General features: G+C 36.9%; 1 protein-coding gene across 7 annotated transcripts in view; it reads right to left on the bottom strand.

Moving 5' to 3' along the window:
* Window positions 1–17240, bottom strand: part of ATP13A3 (ATPase 13A3) — a 161117-nt gene that overhangs the window by 68875 nt on the left and 75002 nt on the right. For 6 of the 7 annotated variants that reach the window (XM_049880065.1, XM_049880044.1, XM_049880051.1 and 3 more), the window contains 4 exons: window positions 3713–3811; window positions 2005–2178; window positions 930–1112; window positions 607–677 (listed from right to left, as the gene is read on the bottom strand). In XM_049880065.1, coding sequence (XP_049736022.1) covers window positions 607–677; window positions 930–1112; window positions 2005–2178; window positions 3713–3763 — 479 coding nt within the window. In that variant the 5' untranslated portion in view covers window positions 3764–3811. Of the gene's footprint in view, window positions 1–606; window positions 678–929; window positions 1113–2004; window positions 2179–3712; window positions 3812–9753; window positions 10113–17240 lie in introns of those variants that run through there. The other variant, XM_049880071.1, reaches the window with a different exon arrangement.

Genomic DNA, 17240 nt, shown 5'->3' with positions numbered 1-17240 from the left:
AGAATGACTTCATCATTCTAAAGCAGTGATACTTAATGAATGACTGTTTAATTACTTAACAAAAGCAATAAATTGAATTCTATTTAGTATATATGTAGCTTGAACCCTCCACCAAATAAATTACTTCAATTTGGTTTACCCAAAGGCCTGATACTTTGACAATGTCCCATCTTTATCCACATAGTAAAATTAAGTTTCGGCTCGTCTATTACTCCATCCCTCAAGCACAACTGGATGGAACTGTCAGCAAATTTGGAGGTGATAATTCAGATACTCCGACTTAAAATATAAGCTACAAAGTGTACTCAAAATTCACTTTGAGGTGAAGCCTCAAAGGGAAAAGAACTCAGACTCACAGAACGTAGATATAATGTAATTTTGGAATCATGCTGCTTCTAACTTTTTGTGCAAATATCTGCCAAAGTACAAGCTGCAGCTAGGATTTATTTTTACAATGGTTAATGAGTCTTCATGGAGTTGTTAATAACCAAATAAAGCCTATGTAGTAAAAACCTCTTTAACTTTATACGATCCTAGAATGAACCATTTTCTATCTTAAACATTTAAGAAGTTATAATATAATCCAAATGAAAGAGAAATACTTACTTTAAGAAATCAAAATTGTGAAGGGTATCATTCCAGAAATACTTTATGCTATGGTGGGTGAAATAACGAATCTGTAGAGGATAAACAAATGTTATGTCAAAACGCACATCATCGCTTGTTAACAGCTAAGTTTACAAACACAAATTTACCATATGACGACAATATACTAAAACTACAGTGATTACATGTGACACGTAATCTGTTTTTTCTAGTAACATCTAAGCTGTGCTCTATATGGTATATATCAATCATAGCTGAAAGCACAAAATTATCAGATATGCATTCTGGTTTTTAAAGAAACTTTGATGCTAAGATCACAATACCTGTTGTGACTGACTCTGTGAATGTTTGTTCATCTCATGCCGGTTCTCTTCAGCTGGATTCTCGATTAAACCAACAGCATGGCCGATTGAAACTTTATTTGCTAGAGATTTTGGACTTGAAAATGGATTAGTTTCCACAGAAAGAAAGCGAATTTTTGCACAAAACCATTTTCTGAATTCATCCTTAGAGAAGAGAAAGGGAGAGCGATAAAGGAAAGAGTCAATTATATGTATCACATGACTTCCTGTACTTTTAATTACTTTGCATGATACCATTTAAAAACCAAACCCAGTGCCGTAGAGTCAATTCTGACTCATAATGATCCTGTAGGACAGGGCAGAACTGCCCCATAGAGTTTCCAAGGAGCGCCTGGCGGATTTGAACTGCCGACCTTTGGGTTAGCAGCCGTAGCACTTAACCACTTACGTCTAATTTGGAAAGCATCACTTCCTACTCATTAAGTGGAGAAGCACCTCAGGAAGATGCATAAATTCACCATGAAATGCTTTCCACTGCTCATCACCCTGGGACATGCCTCACCGAAGGACACATCAACGTTTTATGAAAGATCATGAGTAATTCTTTTATTTATCCATCTATATACTGAGAATAGATATTAAAACCTCCTATAAAGTGTCCTTAATTAGGATAAAAAATAAATAAAACTGGGATGCAGCCGCATCACAGAGTAGAAAGGCACTGGCCTAGTAAATGAAAGAGCTGGGTTACAGTCATAACTGGCCAGTGACCTTAACAGGCAAGCATCGAATCTCTCAGGGCTTCAAAAGCTATAAAAGGAGGGGGGTGGATCTGATCATCTTTAAAGTTTCTTCAGTGCTAATCACATTCACTCCAAACGCTCCAAATTCATTGAGGTGATGCCTCAAAGGGAAAAGAAGTCAGACTCAGAGTAGATACACATACACACAGATGTTTTAGAAATACTACAACTAGTATTCTGCGTTATATCCTTGTATATATTTGTTCCCTTTGTATGTTATTTTGAACAAAGTTCACACAATGGCATGACTTTACTCCTCAATTAATCAGCTGTGAGTACATGCACAAACTTACAGTAGTCCTTAGCAGCACCACTTCACAGTCTTTAATGGCAGCTCTAATACAGGTCGCTTTCACCCGCCACTCAGGCATCCAGTAGAGAAGAAGGAGGAGAAAGCCGCCAGTGCAAACCACTCCCAGAGAAACTATGGCAAGCTTCCAGCGACACAGATTGTAACCATAAATTTCCTAGATGAACACAAACAGTGATCACGTGATTAAATATCAGTGGATATGGCAGATAAAGAAATTCCAAAGTTCTTTGTTTTCCAGATGGGTGTCACTTAATAAATATGACCTCTTTTTGTCTTGATCCATAAACTGCAAATATTTTCCCAGTCCATAATTTACCTTTAAATTTTGTTTCTGGTAAATCTGACGTCAAATTTATATTTTTTAAGGTGTGAAATGTATTGATATTTACTCTTTATGGTTTTACATTTGATGTTATTTTGTTCTTTCCTACTGACATAGTATATTAGATTCAATGTATTTTTTCTCAAGCTTTTGTAGTTTCCTTTTTCTAATTATCTTTTTAATTTCTTCCACCATTTATCTTGTTATAAGGCAGGGTTTTTTAAAATAAACTTTAAAAGTTGCAAAGACATTACAGAGTTTCCATATACTCTTCACCCAGCTTTCCCCTAATGTTCACACCTCACTTAACTACGATACACTTGTCAAAACCAAGAGGTTAACAGCGGTACAGTAACTAAGCTCAGACTTTATTTCTCTCCAGGATATAATCCAGAATACCATACTGCATCTAGATGAGCTGGGTTTCACTTTATTGTTTTATTCTAAGCGATAAGCTAATTGTTCCAACATTGCTGTGATTGGTCAGTGTGACCTACTAACCCAAGTTATTTCAGTTATTTTGATTACCCCCCATCAAGGTCGCCAGATTTGGCAAATAAAACTACAGGATGTCTAGTTAAATTTGAGTTTCCAAAAAACAAAGACTAATTTTTTAGTGTAAGTTCATCCCGTGCAATATTTGGGGTACACTTATACTTAAAAAAGTATTCCTTGTTATCTGATTTTCAAATTCAACAGAGCATTTTATGCTGTACCTGACTATTCTTTTTCCTCCCCTGCAACAGCTGAGAAATTGCTTTTTTTTTTAAACTTTTTTTTTTTATCATGCTGATTTTGAACTTTTTTATATATTGAAATTAGAAATCTGAAATTCAGGATTATATTTAAGTGTTAGCTAATGTAACTTCTCCAGAAGAACTTAAAGCATTAAATGAAAAAACATACTTCTTTCTCTTAAGTAAAAAGAAATTATAATACAACCAACAAATAGAGCTGTTACTTAACCCAAATGCAAAAAACAGTCAGGATAAGCTGAACAAGCCATGCCTTTTAAAATTCCAGGAAGGCCTCAATAAGGATGATTTGGCTGCTGTTTTTGTTTTTGTTTTTAATTGTACTTTTCTACTCCCTAGAACAAGAAGCCGGGTGGCGCAAGTGTTCCACTACTAACTGAAAGGTAGGTAATTCTAACCCACCAGCCGCTCTGTGGGAGAAAAGACCTGGTGATCTGCTGCCATAAAGATTACAGGCCAGGAAACTCTATGGAGCAGTTCTACTCTGTCAGATGGGGTCTCTACGAGTCAAAATTGACTCAATGGCACATAATGACAACAAGTCTCTAGAATAATAAACTGCAAAGGTAAATTCTTCACATTTCACAAGTAAATTACAAAAAGCTGGTTACCATCTCATCTTCCTGACCCTCGTTGATAGTCTTCCTTTCTTCTTTGTCCATATCTACAGTGGTTTGAGATGTTTTGTGCTTCAGAACAAGTCAAGATAACTGAGAGGAAAAAAAGGAAACAAATGTTAGGGAGCTATTTTGTACATCAGTAGGCTACATAACTTCATTCTCTCATCAGTTGTCTATTATACCATCAAAGCATTCCTTTAAAATATTTTGGTTACATCTGAATTCACCCAAAGCAATGATGAATACTTGCTGATGGGAAATTTCATGCTATGATACATATGTCAAAGAAATAAAGTTTAACTGTTAAGTAGGCACTAAATTGCTAAATGGTTCCAATGACATTTTCAATGCCTATGCCAATTCTTAAGGAGCCCTGGTGGTACAGTGGTTAAGCACTCAGCTGCTAACTGAAAGGTCAGCAGTTTAAAGCCACCAGCCGCCCTGAGGGAGAAGATGTGGTAGTCCATTTCTGTAAAGATTACAGCCTTGGAAAGCCTATGGGGCAGTGACTCTGTCCTATAAGGTTGCTATGAGTCAGAATCGACTCAATGGCAACAGGTTTATCAGTCCTTGAACCTGCATTACTTACTATCACAATGCTTGGCATGTTTTGTTAATTAACTTACAATAGCAACAGTATTAATACAGAACGATTTAAATTTTGAGAAAAACTACTACTATATCTTCCTTTTTTAATTCCCCAGATTCAGGTAAGTAGCCTAGTTTAAACATCTTGAGCTAAAGGTGCTTCATACAACTCCATGTATCCCTTAAAATATAAAGAGGAGGTGACGCATCAGCAGCGAAGCTCAGCCAGAGACCTCACCAGGACTATGAGATTAATGATCCAACAAATATCGACTGAGCGCCTGTTACATAAACGGCAAGCGCTGGGCAAGAGCCAATCCCTGTGCCAGGCATTCCCCTCCTGGAGACCACCCAACTGACTTCCCCGTTTTGATTCCAACTCCACTAAGCAACCTCCAAGTTGTTTCTGACTACCCATGAACTTTGTCTAGGAAGAAAATTCACTGAGCCCACTGACATACTTTTTTTTAAAAAAATTCAATTTCAAATATTAGACATTCAGCCAGATGTTAAAGAGATGTGCAAAGTAAAACAATGCTAGTTCTCTTGCTATTTTTTGGTTTTGGAATTTTTTTTTTCCCATAAAAATGTTACTTGACTACCATGTAACCAGTTTTTGTTTTGTTTTATTTTAATGACTTAATACTTTATTAATACTTAAAAATACTGAATGAATACTGAAAAAATAATCAGTATTTTTAGATACAACCCACATAAACCAAAGCTCCGAGTCCACAATAACTGTCCACGGGATGTAAAAGGGCTCTGAGGCCAAAAAGTTCGAGAGCCACTGCTTTAGCCTCTGCTGACCTCTGCAGAACACAGCAGGACTGCCACCCCCTCCCCCTCCAGGTTCCAGACTTCTATTCATCTACCCGGTGCGTGGCACAGGCCTGACAAATGGAAGACAAGTAAAAGATACCTGCCGAATGAATGACGTGACAAAGAATTTATGCCACGATAGCAATCGTTATTTAATGTTTTCATGACACAAATTAACAGCCAAGTGAAAACCGACAGCAGGATTTTAAACTAAACCTCTACGTAAGACTGTTTAAATCTCTTGATGTTATGCCATCAACGAAATAACCAGTAAAAATGTTGGGGCTTTTCAACATCTTGGAAAAGGAGACCTTAGAGGTATCTGACCCAACTTCTCCAAAACAAGACACACTGCCACACAAAACCCTTTGGGAAATTTAGTAACAATTTCTTCTTGATTCTTCCAGAATTTATCTTTTTGGTCTTTCTTCTTGGTCTAGGATGGTGTTACAGACCTGAAGCATACCACTGGAGTCCATCCACCATGGTAACACTGATCCATCAAATCAATACAACTTGAGCTGGCAGTTACTCTCCAGGGCTGTGCCTGTTGCTACAGACTATGAGGAAAATGAGTAAGCCCAACCTCTTCCCCAGTAGAAAAGGTTAGTTGCTACTGCCTGAATGCTGCAAGCTATAGAGTCCACCCTGGGAATAAATATGTACATGGCTACCTTCAAGGGTTAAGGCAAAGCCCTAGGACTGGCCAACTAAAGACTACCAGCCTGAGGTTCTTAGCCTTTTGTGTCTAACTTTTCCTCAAGGTCTGGACTGAATCTCAGGATCACCACTCAGGATTACTTCATCTGGGTCATTTTTTTAACAACCAAACACATATAATTCTGGTCCCCGTTTCCCGTCACCACCAACGAAAACACAAGCTTCTTAAGGAGAGGAAGTCAAATTCTTATATGAAGAGACTTCCATTTCCAAACAAGATTGAATAATAGGGAAAAGATGTGCACTTCTGCCTGAAACAACTTAAGAAAACAAAGCGGGGGCGGGGGGGGAGTATATAAAACAATGGTTTTCAAGGAATTAGACATCAGGCAACAAAGGACACTGATCCCTGAGAGATGGGAAGCAAACAACTGAGCCCCACAATTGTCCCAGCTTACTGTCTGAAGAGACTTTCCAGGTCACAGCACAAGGACAGAAGCCCAGCCAGTCTCCCTGAGTTAGGGAGATGAAGCTGGAAGTCTGTTGAGGCACCAAAGTGACTAGGTTCCAGGAGTGTATTACCGCGAAAAGAGATCTGTACAGAAAAAGAACATCAAAGATCGGCAAGAGGGCCTCCCTCAAGTCTTCAGCTGAGTACTAATCAGCGAATGAAACTACGTCAAGAACCACCAGAAAAAAATAGGGGGAAAAATCAGGGCTCAAACAAGGGGAGGAAGAATGTTTGTCCCCCGCAACCAGAGTGGAAAACTTCATCAATCCCAAAGTATTGGGAAAAGTACTCAGAAGGGTTTCTCTTCAACAGTGGGATAAAATTTGCACTAAACTAAAAACTGCTTTGGTCCTGTCTAACAAAACTTAAAAACAAGACCGGAAAGAACCAAAATGTTTCCAAGTAACTTAACTCCTTCACAGGAAAGTTCAAAGATAGGTACAGGAATACAAAAATATCCAGTACCTAACAAGATAAAAGTCATAATGTCTAACATCTAATTAAAACTTAACAGGTCCATCCAACAGTCTCTTCAACAAATGGTGCTGAGACAAGTGGAACGCCACAAGCAAAAAGGAATGAAGTTAGATTCATACCTCACACCATATACAAAAATTAATTCCAAATGGACCAAAGATCTAAACATAAGAACCAAAACCATAAAACTCTTAGAATAAAACATGGGAGTAATGCTTTGGGACCTAGTTTTTACAATGAATTCTTAGATATGACACCAAAAGCATGAGAAACAACAAAAGCAGTAAATTGGATTTCATTAAAATTAAGAACTTTTATGCATCAAAGGACTTTACCAGCAATGCAAAGAGATAACCTCACAGATTGGAAGAAAATATTTGGGAACCATATACCTGATAAGGGTTTAATATCCAGAATATTTCAACAACTCCTACAACTTAACAACAAAAAAAAGTCCAGTTTTTAAAAATGGACAAAGAACTTGAACACACATTTCAGTAAAGAAGAGATACAATGGCCAATAAGCTCATGAAAAGATGTTCAATGTCATTAACCCAACCCAGTTTACAGCAACAGGTTTTTTTTTTTTAATGTCATTAGAGAAATGCAAATCAAAAGCATCCCCACTAAGATGGCTAAGATTAAAAAAAAAAATATGTTAGTGAGAATTTGGAGAAACTGGAATTTCACTGCTAGTAGGAATGCAAATTGGTATAGAAAATTGGTACAGCTACTGTGAAAAACAGTATGGTGGTTCCTCAAAAAGTTAAAACACAGACCCACACGACCCAGCAATTGCACTCTTAGGTATATACCCGAAAGAACTGAAAGCAAGGGCCAAGAGAAAAAAGAACAAGAGCATCAGAAAGCTGTGGGACAACTTTAAGTACGCTAATACATAGGGAGGGGAAGGGGGCAGAAAAAATACATGAAGATCCAATGGCCAAGAATTTTCCAAACTATAACCCACAGATCCAAGAAGTTCAACTAGTCTCAAGCAAAGAAACGTTAAGAAAACTACACCCAGGTGTGTCATCAAATTGCTTAAAACTACTGATTAAAAAAAAAAAAATCTTAAAAGCAGCCAGAGAAAAAAAGACATGTTACATACAACGAACGATAAAAAAGACATCATATTTCTTGTCAAAAACAATGCAGGTGAAAAGACAGGCAAGACCTCTGAAGTATTAAAAGAAATAAACTGTCAAGAGTGAGTTCTATACCTAGAAAAATATCTTCCAAAAGCAAAGGTGTAATAAGGACACGCAAAAGCTGAAAACGATGTCCCACCAGAAACCTACACTATAAAAAAATATTAAAGGAAGTCCCTTAGAAAAATTATGTAAGAGGGAAATTCGAATCTCCAAAAAGGAATGAAGAACACCAAAGATGGAACTATGTGGGCAGACATACATGACAACAAAACAAAGAACAGAGTGGTTTTTTGAGATTCAAAAAACTGATCATTTCTAGCCAGGCTCATCAGGGAATAAAACAAGCAAAAAACAAAACAAAAAAAACAAACCTACTGCTGTCGAGTTGATTCTGACCAAAGCCACAAGAAAAAGAAGACACAAATTACAAACATCAGGAATAAGAGAAAACATTACTACAGATTTTACAGATAACCTTTTACAAAAGGGTAATCAAGGAATCTTTTAAACAACTTTACACCAATTACCATTTCTGTACACTTGGATTTATTTCCAAGTAAAAAATTCAAAAACCCATCCTTATTGGCTGGGGGATGGCCATGAGCCAAAAAATACTAAAATTGAGTGACAGACACATGGGGGTTCTACCTTTTAATATACTGAAATAGTTCATCATAAAAAGTGTTTTTTAAATAAATAAGTTATCTATCTGGAGGTTCTAGACAGAAAAAATCTTTCAGGAAGTATTTATTCCTGACACCATAGGCCATAAATCTTGAGCAATCGCCTCTCAGAGTCCCAAAGCCACTGACCTAGTCTATTATGTCCCAGGTATTACTTATAATTCTTAAGATACATTCACCTAACTGTTACTTTTGAGTTTTAAATTTAATTCATCTTCACCCTTATATTTTATCCACTGGCTAGAAATACAGCTATACTTTCCCCATTTTGTAAATCCTAATTTTTCAATGTAGAATGTATTAGTACACAAATAACCATGCTTTTCACAATTTTAGAAAAGGAATTGTCAATGTTTTCATTAAGCCCATGTATTGTAAGCAACTATTTAAAACTTTATTTAAAAGTTACTTCTTATAATATCATAAATATCTCTTGGATGATTTCATTTTAGTTCAGTATAAACTGTATTCTCATCTCATCTTCTACAGTTAAAAACTAATGCTAGCAAGAAACACTACAAATAATTATTTTAAAATGAGCTGTTAGACAGTCTGCCTGTAACAACACATTTTCATACTTTTCTTGGCCATATTATCTCATTACTCTTTTTACAAGTATGTCTCTGAAATTTAGCTTAATTTTAAGGCAAAATTCTTGTTTTACCAAATTTCACCAACATCCAAATGCTAAAAAATAATAATTTAAATAAAATGCTGCTCTAAAAACCTCCAATTACTATTCACTTTATACCTCACAGAAAATTACCAAGAATTTACCTCTCACATATACTTTTAGTAAAATTCAATGAGACAACAATTGTAACAGCTCCTACATTTAAAACATTATAAATATGTAAAATTTTAAAATGTGTATGTAAATAGAAAGTTCTTAACATTATTTCAGTAACGAGGATAAAAAACTATATAAGTAAACATTTTGAAATTTATTGCTTACTCAAGATGAAAATACATGTTATAGACTATTTCTAGTAGTTAGTTGAAGCATTAATATTGAATTTCTAAAAACTCATCCGACTTATGCAAAGGTATACATAACCTTTGTGGTCTGCTGGAGTGCATGTGTTTTTTAATTCAGTTTCTAAACCACAGAAAACAAATTAAAGAAATTTTTCTTACCAAGAGCACTATACCACCGTTCCTTCCAATTGCTGGAATTAGCAGAGCTTAAAGCTGGTTCTTTATAATAAAAAATAAAAATAAAAACTAAGCATAAAAAATTCATTCAAACTGCCTTCAAAATCATTAGGATATTAAATTTCAGGATTTTTAAATTTTAAGTGGGTTTTCAGAAGTTCTGCCCTCTGCCATCTGACTGCTGCTGGCAGAGCTCCTATTATTTGAGTAAATCCTATCTAGCTGGCTCACTGAGATCCCAATGCGACAATGGACGCCTGAGCCTTGATACTATCTAAATAGCAGGGCGCTTGGGGGCTATTGTGCCTGACCAAACCCTTCCTTGCATTTACAATGAACTTGACTTGCTGCTGAGCAAAAGCAGCAATACAGGACAAGGTGAAGTCACCAGAAATAAATCAACAAAACCTACTATAATGCTAACTTTTTAAAGTTCACTCCCCTCACTCCCCTCACCCCCAACATTATAGAAATTACTAAGAACCATCTGAAGTAGAGTCTTCTGGGCTCAGAGCCTGACCTCACCTCATAAGATGAGTTGGCCTAACCAGGCATAGAAACTCCAAACCCCTAAACCATCTCTACTGCAAAACTGAGTTTCTCACGTGCTGTAACAGTACTAGGATCACAGTATGTGTGTGTGTTTAGGAACAGTCTATGCATCGTCTAGGATTCCAGAGCAGGTAATTTCACAAGGCGATTTAGGGAACGATCGGTAAAAACGTCAAGCGAAGCAGTAAAACACTATCTTTAATTAATCATTCCAGTGTCAAGAGGCATGGTGTTATTTGCTTGCTCAATGCTATGAGAAACATAAAAGAAATTTAACTGCAAATTAACTAGATATACTTTATTCTTCCTAGATATTTACGGACATCTAAGTTCTACAGTGAAGGGAAAAGTTCCTAACCTTTTATTTTACCGTCTTCCCTACGGGGTTGTAAGTTCCAGGTGCCAGCCTTGCTTACCAATGTATCTAAAGCACTTCTTCCGGTGCCTGGGGCATCACGGATACTCAATAAACACAGGATTTCCCAAAGCTGGAGAGCAGGGGCCGTTCCAAGCTTTAATAACAGCTCCAGAAGTATATGTTCTACAAGCTTATGGAACACACCGTTTCAAAGTTTAATTATTTAAATTTACTTCACACTTTAGTTTTGGAAACTTTTAATACATTTTCATTTTAATTTTTTACTTTAGCCAAATATTTGCCAACTTCAGAGGGGATGAGGCAGAAAAAAACTAAAACGAAAATCATATTCCTCAAAATTCACCAAGTAAGTAAGTTTGAAAGAAATTGAAATAGTTAAACTTTCCAATGATTTTGCCTGGGATGGGCGGGGGGGGGGGGATCCTGCAGCACATATCCCCGGGCCTTCAGTGTTAGAGCCGCACTAAAACGTTAGTGACACCTCGTATTGCAGGTGACAGAATGACACCCCCTCTGCATGCTTTCTAGGTCTAGATTTTCTTCTGAGAACATACCTACCTCTGTTAAATAAAGACCTGAAAAAAAAAATCTTTAAGAACCACTCAGCGAAAGGTGTTTTAAAGATCTTCAAGTATAAACAGCACAGCCAGCCTCCGGAATGGTATCTCATTTTAAATTCTGTAGCATCTACAGCAGCTAAGAAGATGGCCTTCTGCAATTCAGAAGCAGTTCTACCTTTTGCAGTTAGAATAAAATATGCCCTAACGCATATAAAATCCTACCTCTAATTAAGGAACCTCAATTTTAATATTTACATAAATATTTATATTTAAAAAACAAAAACACATTTGAATTTTCAAGCTACAACCAGCAATTGTGCTGGCTCTTTATGAGGGCAAAACTCAACGCTTTGAGTCAGTTCCTAACAATAAGAATGAGGTAATATAACTTAATGAATACATGGAAATTTTACAAGTATACCAGCTAAATTTTAACAAAGCTCTACTCAATACCCATTTTATCACTTCCCATCTTGGACTTTCTCCTATAATACATGCTTTTGTTTCTGTGTTTAGGCTTAGGGAAGACCATTGTACACAATCTATACCAAACCAAGCCTGTATTTACATTTGTAAAGTGCAGGCTTTGTATACTTACACCTTTTTGTATGTCACAAAACAATGTGATCCCAGTAAACCCAGTGCTGTCTAGTCGATTCCGACTCATAGGAAAGAGTAGAACTGCCCCATAGAGTTTCCAAGGAGCACCTGGCGGATTCAAACTGCCGACCCTTTGGTCAGCAGCCGTAGCACTTAACCACTATGCCACCAAATTAGGAATGATGATGAAATTGCCTGCATGAAGATTACTATTAAGAACATTCAAAGTTACAACTTAGCCTGCACTATATTTGCATGGATATGGATAGCACTCTTAAGTTATTTTAACCCTAGGCAAGAGAAAGCAATCATTTTTGAAAACTCCTTTAATAAATAAATTTCTATAAGGTTACAGTTGATTGTATAACCAGTGATACAACATAAGTAGCAGCAAATTCTAAATTATTTTAGCAAACTAATTCATCTGTAAATGAACTGAGCACATCTGCTGTATTCCTTCCTATATTAGAACAATAAGATAAAGCAACTTTCCCCCAAAATACAAACTAAGAAAAAAACAGAACACGGAACTTAAGAGTCTGCTTTAACTTGCCCTAAATGACATTTCATCATGAAAATATTTTGCAAATTCCTTCCCCTGTCTTAATCTCGAGACTTCTTCTCCATTACAATGAGGTGGCTAGAAAAAATAACCCCTAGGATCATTTCCAACCATGAGTTCCTGGCCTACACAAGCATTGCCTTTGTACACAGCCTGCTGCGGCATTCTTTCACCACTAGGTGACATTCCAATACTGGGAAGGAAAAAGGCCAGTTTTCACAAGCCATAGTAAGGAGAGCAGCTGCAGTCATCCAAAGTCATCAAGACTGATTAAAGATGCGAAGTTATATACAAGGTATACATTTTCTAGCGTCACTAGAGGTCTTAATATGGGAAAGTATGAGCTGCCTATGTAAGAGTCCCTGTTTCCTGTACCTTGATGGAAAAGTAAGACTTTCATTAAACACAAATGGTAATGGGGAAGGGGAGGCCCGAACCACTGCCATTGAGTTGATTCCGACTCATAGCGAACCTACAGGACAGAGTAGAACTGCCCCGTAGAGTTTTCAAGGAGTTGCTGGTGGATTTGAACTGCCGACGTTTTGGTTAACACTGTAGCACTTAACCACTACGCCACCAGGGTTTCCAAGGCAGGTATATTATTATTCCCCTTCTATAAAGACTTCCAAATTCACAATTATCTGAAACTAGAGCTTAGAGATCTTACAATGTTGTGGAACAGAAGGGACAACAGTTACAGTTAAAGAGCACATGAACCTATCAGAGAGCAGGGGATGTGTTTTAAAGTATAAAATAATTATGTTAAAACATTATTTGTCCACTAAACTGACAAAATACAGACAGACACAGAGCAATCCTATTCACTGCTGTTAAGTGTTGATTCATACCACCTTTTTGGAAAACCAACTGAGAGTAAAATTTGCAGAACAGAGTTTCAAATTCTCATGGCCTCTGCACTTTCTGGAGTCATGGAAGCTGGCTGAGCCCCTGAAACCATTGCCCTGAGATAATCTTTAAGTCTTAAACCAAAATAAAAAAAAAAAAAAATACGGCCTGAAGTCTTCTTAAAACCAAATAATAGTTTAGTTTAACTAGTACAAAATGTCAGCCTATTTGTATGGGATCAAAGTGACAACAGCAACTCAAAAGATGAGACAGGAAGCTTGGGGGCAGTGAGTTTATGTTAATGGAGAAGGAACTGAGAAAAGGAGGGTGAGGATGGTTACACAACTCAAAGAATGTAATCAATGTCACTGAACTGTACAAGCAGACACTGTTGAATTGGTTGTTTTGCTGTATACACTCTCAATGACAAATTAAAAAATCAAACTCACACGTACTTTGATGCAACAATCCCAATTTTAAAAATTCATGTCGCACGTAGCTATACGTAATGATGTATGTAGAAAGAAGTAAATGCTGCAGTGTTTGCAGCAGGAGAAAAAACAATCATAGAAACCACCTGCATGTCCAGGAATAGCAGAATGAACGAATAACTTATACAGTTAAGGAGAATGAGTTAAACCTATATGTAGAGAACAAGATAGATATTCACAATATATGAAGAGAGAAAAAAAAAAAAGAATGTCTAAGATATTTTTCTAACAACTGAAAATCTTTGTAGATACATGATTAAAAAGAACAAAGAGAAAGGTGTAGGATACACACTGAGCTATTACCATTATCTTAGAGTGTACACATACTGCAAGACAGAGGTCACTATTAACTGTTTTCTCAAATTCCTCGACATTGTTAGACTTATTATAAAGAGTATAAGAATTCTGGTGTTTTCTTTGGGGGTAAAACAGAGGCCTTACAAGCAAAAACACCTAGTTGGAACAGATAAGAATACTCAAAGAGATATTGTGTGACATGGACATTTAATATTATGTTGTTAGCTGCTGCTGAGTCAGCCACCAACCCACGGCGACCCCGTATGTAATAGAATTGAATGTTGCAATCCACAGAGTTTTCATTGGCTGACTCTTGGAAGTAGATGGCCAGGCCTTTCTTCCTAGTATATCTGAGTCTGGATGTTCCACTGAGACCTGTTCAGTATCACAGCAACACACAAAACTACAATGACAGATGCGTAGTGGCTGTGCTTGAGTGCACCGGCCAGGAATCAAACCCTGGTCTCCTGCATGAAAGGCATGGATTCTACCACTGAACCATCACTGCCCTCAATTGAATACAATAACCAAAAAAACCCAAACCCATTCCCGTCAAGTCGATTCCGACTCAAAGTGACCCTATAGGACAGAGTAGAACTGCTCCATAGGTTTCCAAGGAGCGCCCGGTGGATTTGAACAGCCAACCTTTTGGTTAGCAGCTGTAGCACTTAACCAGTACGCCACCAAGATTTCTATTTAATACAATAAAAAAAAAAAAAAAGGAATTAACAAATCAAGAATTCCAATAAATGCTTCTAACAACAGTGTAAACAAGCCAAATTTGGTAAGCAAGCTTAACTCCCCCAAACTAAAAATTATACCTTTAAGAGGTAAGAGTCTTATTAATTAATATATAAATGAATGTCTCTTCCATTTTAATGTAAATTAGTGACTATTTTACATTTTAATGATATTAATCAAAATCCCTAATAACTTGTTTGGTATTTCAATCAGATAAGGTGATCTCTGAAATCTATAAACATTCATTAACTCTAAGACATATTTTTCACATTTTAACACAGCTAAACTCTGATGCATCTTCCAAATCAAACCCGTTGCCATCGAGTCAACTTTGACTGATACTCATAGCGACCCGACAGGACTGAGCAGAACTGCCCCATAGGGTTCCCAAGGCTGTAATCTTTACAGAAGCAGACTGCCACTCTTTCTCCCAAGGTGCAGCTGATGGGAGAGCTTAACCACTGCGCCACCTTTCATGCATCTTAGATGAAATCTTATTATTGCTGTTAGCAGGTGACTCATGATGAAGTGGTCACTGCATGCATGTGCTCAAAGTTAGTTTTTTATTGTCACTTCAGTTGAGTAATATGCACTGTTGACAGTACAATGCTGAGTTTAAATGGTTGATTAAGTCTTCAAAATATATTACACCGCAGGTCCCTGAGGCACACAAACAGCTTGTGCTCCGCTAGAGGCTGGCAGTTCAAACCCACCCGGCAGTGTCGCAGAAGCAAGGCCTGGCAATCTGCTTCCATAAAGACTATAGCAGTTCTACTCTGTAACACACGCAGTCACCATGAGTCAGAATCGACTTGATGACAGTGGGTTTGTGGGGCTTTTTTGGTAGCAGCACAGTGAAATAAAAAGTAAGAGGGTACACAAAAGGCACCAAAAAACACCAGGAGAAAGTGGGACTTTGAATGCAAAGCAGTTTCTGTAATGTCTTAACCAATTTGTTTCATTTATATTTTACTTTTAATTAGTGCAGAAGAGAGATACTTGAAAAAAATTATGAAGCATACGGGAACTCTATCATAAATAAGGGCTATGGCTGCAAACCCAAAGGTCAGCTGTTCGAATCCACCCCTTGGAAACTCTGTGGGGCAGTTCTACTCTGCCTATAGGGTTGCTATGAGTTGGAATCGACTCGATGGCAATGGGTTTGGTTTTTAAGCATTATATCCTAGTTTTTTCTTTCACAGTGGTACATAAATGAGGAGTCTTAAAATCAATGGCATATTAGGCTCAATGACATGCAGAAAATTTCTCTTGTTTCGGTTAAGATTCATAAGAAGACTATGAGCTAGATTGAAAATAGTGGTCAGTTATCTAAGGGGTGAGGGTGAGAAACAGGAGGTAGGGCAAGAATGAGAAAGGAGGCTGGAGAATGAAATAGGAAAGGACAGAAAAGAAAAAAAGTGAAGAGGAAGAGAAAATTTTCCAGAGAATAAGTCTTCAGTATGTTAAGGAAATAAACACAAACCACAGAAATGTACATTTTCCTTACTAGCAGCAAACCAAAAGATAATTTTTTCCACTAACCCAGCATGGTTCACTTCAGGAGTACAGGCAGTCCCTAGGTTACAAAGGTACGACAACCTGCAGTTACAAACCAACCCCTATGAAGCTTATTAACATTATTATTGTTATTACTATTACTGTATTATTATATTAAAGATGTTTTAGTGTATCTGGAAGTGTTTCTTCAATTTTTTTAAAGCATAGAAAGGTACACTATACACACACGAACATTTGACTGACGTTAGACACCAACAGTACCTAACTGCTCCAATTTACATTAAAATCTCACTTAAAGACTTAAAGACAGCCTTTGGAACAGAGCTTGTTCATAATCTAGGGACCACCTATATTGTACTCTATTTCCAAAAACGCAAAATTAGTTTTCCCTCATGATCTATATTATAGTATGGTTCACATTTCACTCTTCCAGACATTAGGATTCGAAGACCTGACCACAAAGAAGCACAAAATCACTAGGAAACTATTCTGTACAAAAAGTAAAATTTCTACCAATTTACAATTATAACTGAGAGGCACTTGGGTCATCTTTTGAAAACTGCTTAAGTCTCTATTTTTCCACTTTATTCCTTTTTCCCAATTTGAAACTTACCCATGTTGACACAGCACAGGAAAAAAAGGCAGTCAAAGCCCTTAACGTTTGTATTGAACAAATATTTCAAAAATATAGCAATATAAATATTGCCATCGAAGGGGATTATTCATGGTACAAACATCACGGAAATTCTAACTTTCTATGATTATCCTGTAGTCTACTATCCAGGGTTTAAGAAAAATAAGAGTGTGTATGTATGTACTATACCAACCACAATAAAAGTAACCTAGAGCTGTATGGGAATTCTTAGTTTACAAAACACTTTTACAGGCATTATCCACTTCTTTACAGGTTTTAATCAGCACTG

The sequence above is a fragment of the Elephas maximus genome, chromosome 1, assembly GCF_024166365.1.
Source record: "Elephas maximus indicus isolate mEleMax1 chromosome 1, mEleMax1 primary haplotype, whole genome shotgun sequence".
Classification (NCBI taxonomy): Eukaryota; Metazoa; Chordata; class Mammalia; order Proboscidea; family Elephantidae; genus Elephas; species Elephas maximus.
Note: the sequence above shows the minus strand (reverse complement) of the source record. Positions and strands in the feature narration are given on the sequence as shown.